The 3711-nt window shown below is 39.8% G+C and overlaps 1 protein-coding gene across 9 annotated transcripts in view; it reads right to left on the bottom strand.

Annotated features, from left to right (window-relative positions):
- Positions 1–3711, bottom strand: part of celf2 (cugbp, Elav-like family member 2) — a 288250-nt gene that overhangs the window by 31217 nt on the left and 253322 nt on the right. For all 9 annotated transcript variants that reach the window (XM_014022917.1, XM_014022919.1, XM_014022918.1 and 6 more), the window contains one exon: positions 299–460. In XM_014022917.1, the coding sequence (XP_013878371.1) occupies positions 299–460 (162 nt within the window). The remainder of the gene's footprint in view (positions 1–298; positions 461–3711) is intronic.

Below are 3711 nucleotides of genomic sequence, written 5' to 3'. Positions count from 1 at the left end.
TCCATATCAAACTTTCTGGCATCAAGAGAAAACATAATCAAAGWCGGTAAAGCTGGCTGCAATTCAGTGAACTATCAGTGATAAATCAACACTGACCAGAGGTTTTATAGGTGCTGAACTGACCTGAGGATTAGTCCTCTCAGTAAAGTCCAACCACACAGTTTGATTAAACTTTATGTTTTTGAGTAAACATAAGACAATGGAGGAAATCACACAGTTTCTAGTTTCTTATTTTGTTGAATTTGAAATAAGGAAAAGAAAAGCAGGTGATAGCGGAGGTGGTGGAGGCGGCTCTTACTGCCAGATACTGTGGAGTGAGGCCCCCCAGGCCTGTCAGGCTCCCCCAGGTGGTCGCACTGTTGAGCTGCTGCATCTGCTGCGCCAGCTGCTGCTGCAGACGCCGCTGCTCCTTGTCCTTCTGCGTGTCGGCGAACTTCACCACGATGGGGGACGAGCAGCCCTGCAGGTGGAGGGAGACGAGGGAACCGGGTGAGAAGAGAACATGTGGAAGAGAATAGAGACAAGAAGGGAGGCAAATAACGCAGAGAAAACAATTTCCTACAATATTTATATTTGGTAAATGAAAAAAATAATGAGAGAGAGAACTTTAACACAGTGACAAAAAACGTAATTTTCATAGACATGACCCGTGGTCTAAAGAAACCAAGAATGAACTGTTTCAAATGGTGAAGACTGACCACTCAAACTGTGAAGCACGGGGGTGGCAGCATCATGCTGTGGGGCTGTTTGGCCACAGGAGAGACTGATGCACTTTACAAAATAGATCCATCATGAAGATGGAACATTCATATGAAAGACATCAACCAAGAAATTCAAGCTTGGACACAAATGGGTTTTCAAATGGACAATTATCATAAACATACAACCAAATTAGTTATAAACTGGTTTAYGGACAACCAAGTCAATGTTTTGCAGTGGTCTTTACTAGGYCTGTCGCAATAAGCAATAAATCAATTACATCATAAATTGAAATGAGGTCGATAATTATTATACTGTTCTCTGTCTGTGTTAGTGAGGTCAGTCCATCATGGTGGTCTTGTGTTCACGATATCCCCATGAATGAAATTCCATATTTATTTATATAAAGGTTTAGTAACTCCATTAGGGTAGTACTCAGTCTGATTAGGTTTGGGCATCAAAGGGTCAAAGGTCATTTATGATGATTGGTAATATAAAACTGCCCTTTTTTTTTTTTACTAATTTTGGATGGTACACATACGTGGTTGGTCACTGAAATTAATGATATGATAAATATCAAAGAGGAGGTCATGTTTAGACATTGTTGATACAGTTACATGCTTCTTAGAATATTTAAGTCCAAAAATAGAGGTCAACAGGTAACTGCATGAGTCTGGGGCAGGCGGAGGCATACCAGTCAATGCTTTGGCATCAAGTTCTACCTTGTTTTTCTGCTCGTTTGTTTTCTTTGCGTCTCCCTTTTTTCTACTCCTTAGCGCAGAGAGGATTAAGCTCTGGCGTCAGATATTTACCAGGCTCATGGTCTCATGGTCTAGCTGTTGTGTGTTTTCACAAACTCTGCTCCCGGCCCGATCGTAACTTTCTGTAAATTTTGTAAACTTCTATMAATTTTGTAAGCGGCRAGKGTGGCTGCAGTTATTTTATGAAGCCAGATGAAGACACATACAGAGTAAATTGGGTTTGGATAGAGGAGGTGAGAAGCAATTTTACAGCTTCAGTAGCTGTTGTTATGTTGTTTTCCCAATCTCCAGTATAGTTTAGTTCATAAATTTTTTTTTACAAATGTAAATTTCAAAAATGTTCATAAGTGGGGTGTATCATTATATTAGTTTAAAATGGTCTCTAAACAATTTGAGACAATCTATCGTCCAGCAAAATTTGGTACCATGACAGGCCCAGTCTTTACAAAGCCCTGATCTCACCTCCACCAGTTCTGTCAGGAAGAATGAGACAAAATACCATCAAACTGTTGTGAGAAGTTTGTGGAGGGAAACAAAACATTTACCTAAAGTCATATGGTTTAAAAGTATCGCTACTAAATATCAAAAACATCAATGGAAATTTGCAACTCTTAAGGGTAATAAACCATTCTCTCGCTCTCTCAGAGAGAGTGAATGGTTGTTTTATTGTTTTATTTGTCTCGTTTGTCTCTACGAGTCCCTTTAAAGGACTTGCGACCTGTCCTGAGTGTACCCCATCCCTTGTACTGTGACTGCTGGATATGGACACTAGTGACCAGTGACCCCCATGACCCTGAAAGGAAGAAGTGTGTATAGATAAAGGATGGATGGATTCTCTCTCATTATTTTGGGCATTTAACAAATAGAATGTGTTTAAGGAAACATAAAACAGGAAAAGGTTTAGTCTGATTTTATGTCAAACAGAGAAAAACATAGTTGTGTCTCTTTTTATACAGTGTATGTAAACATCTGGTTTCAACTACTCCAGCAAAGAAGTCAAGAAACAGTCCATTCTGATTTAAACAAGCCCCGTAAAATTCCCATTCACACACTCACACACACACTCAGCGACACAGGACACGCACACCGTCACTCAGGAAACGCCACTCTAAAGCCGGCAGGCTTTCTTCTTTCCCCCCACAAGGGCTCAGTTAKCTCCGAGTCCAAAACCATTTCACCAGACACCGATTTCCCGACTTCTCCAACTATTTCATCATTCTCCCATGAAGTGAGACTTGATGTAAGTGCAGAGGGGGAAAAGGGGAGAAAAAAATAGAAGTGTGATTGGGATAACCAGCAGGAGAGTCGCAAGATTTCGAGATGTGGACAATCACCAAGAAGTGTGTCGAATTGTCTGAATTTCTTTCAACCGTGAGCGTAAGAACAAAAAGAGGTGAACAGGGAGGTAAAACGAAGATCACATCAGACGTCCATCGGTTACAAACAACCCCAAAGAGTCAAAAACACACGGCGTTCCCTGATGAAAGGTGCAAAAAGCTGAAAGTGATAATCTGTCGCAACACACCATTACTCGCACAGTGCAATCAAAGCTTAACTGGGGGCAAATCCGACGGAAAACAAAGACAATCTGCCACAGGAGGATAWAAACCTTTTGATTGAAACATTTAGTTCGAGGCGGGGAGCTGCGCTCGGCTAAGGAGGGAAGGGATTTGGTTATGTTTCAGATGGTGCCGATTTCTCTTCAGGTGTAGATGGGATTTGTCTTTTTGATGAAGCCCAACTTTTTTTTCACTGAAATGCACACAACTACAWGATGTGTCGGTTTAAAAGAGACGTTTCTAAACATCCACTGTGATATATTTTAGGGAACTGTCCATGGGCACCTCTGTTTCCTTGTATACAAGTTCAGTACAGTGAAAAATAATGGATTTTTCTCAATGTGAGTGTTAAACAAACAGAAAAGACCAAAAAAATTGGAGTTAAAGTGCAACCAAAGCAGTGCAAGTGTCAGAAAGTGACTTTAATGTCTAGAATAGAGGTTCTCAAACTGGGGATGGATTCTCTCTCTTATTATTTTGGCCATTTAACAAATAGAATTTGTTTAAGGAAACATAAAACAGGAAAAMGTTTAGTTTGATTTTGTCAGAGAAAAACATGATTATGTTGCAAGATGTCCTGGGGGTCCTCAAAAATGTCACTAAATTGTTAATTTGGTTTTATTTTTAAAAATGCATGGAGAACAGTGAACTAATAAAACAAATATTATAAACTTAATAAAATATATATATTC

This window comes from Austrofundulus limnaeus, unplaced genomic scaffold, assembly GCF_001266775.1.
Source record: "Austrofundulus limnaeus strain Quisiro unplaced genomic scaffold, Austrofundulus_limnaeus-1.0 Scaffold349, whole genome shotgun sequence".
Lineage (NCBI taxonomy): Eukaryota > Metazoa > Chordata > Actinopteri > Cyprinodontiformes > Rivulidae > Austrofundulus > Austrofundulus limnaeus.
This window is presented reverse-complemented; position numbering and strand designations above follow the sequence as displayed.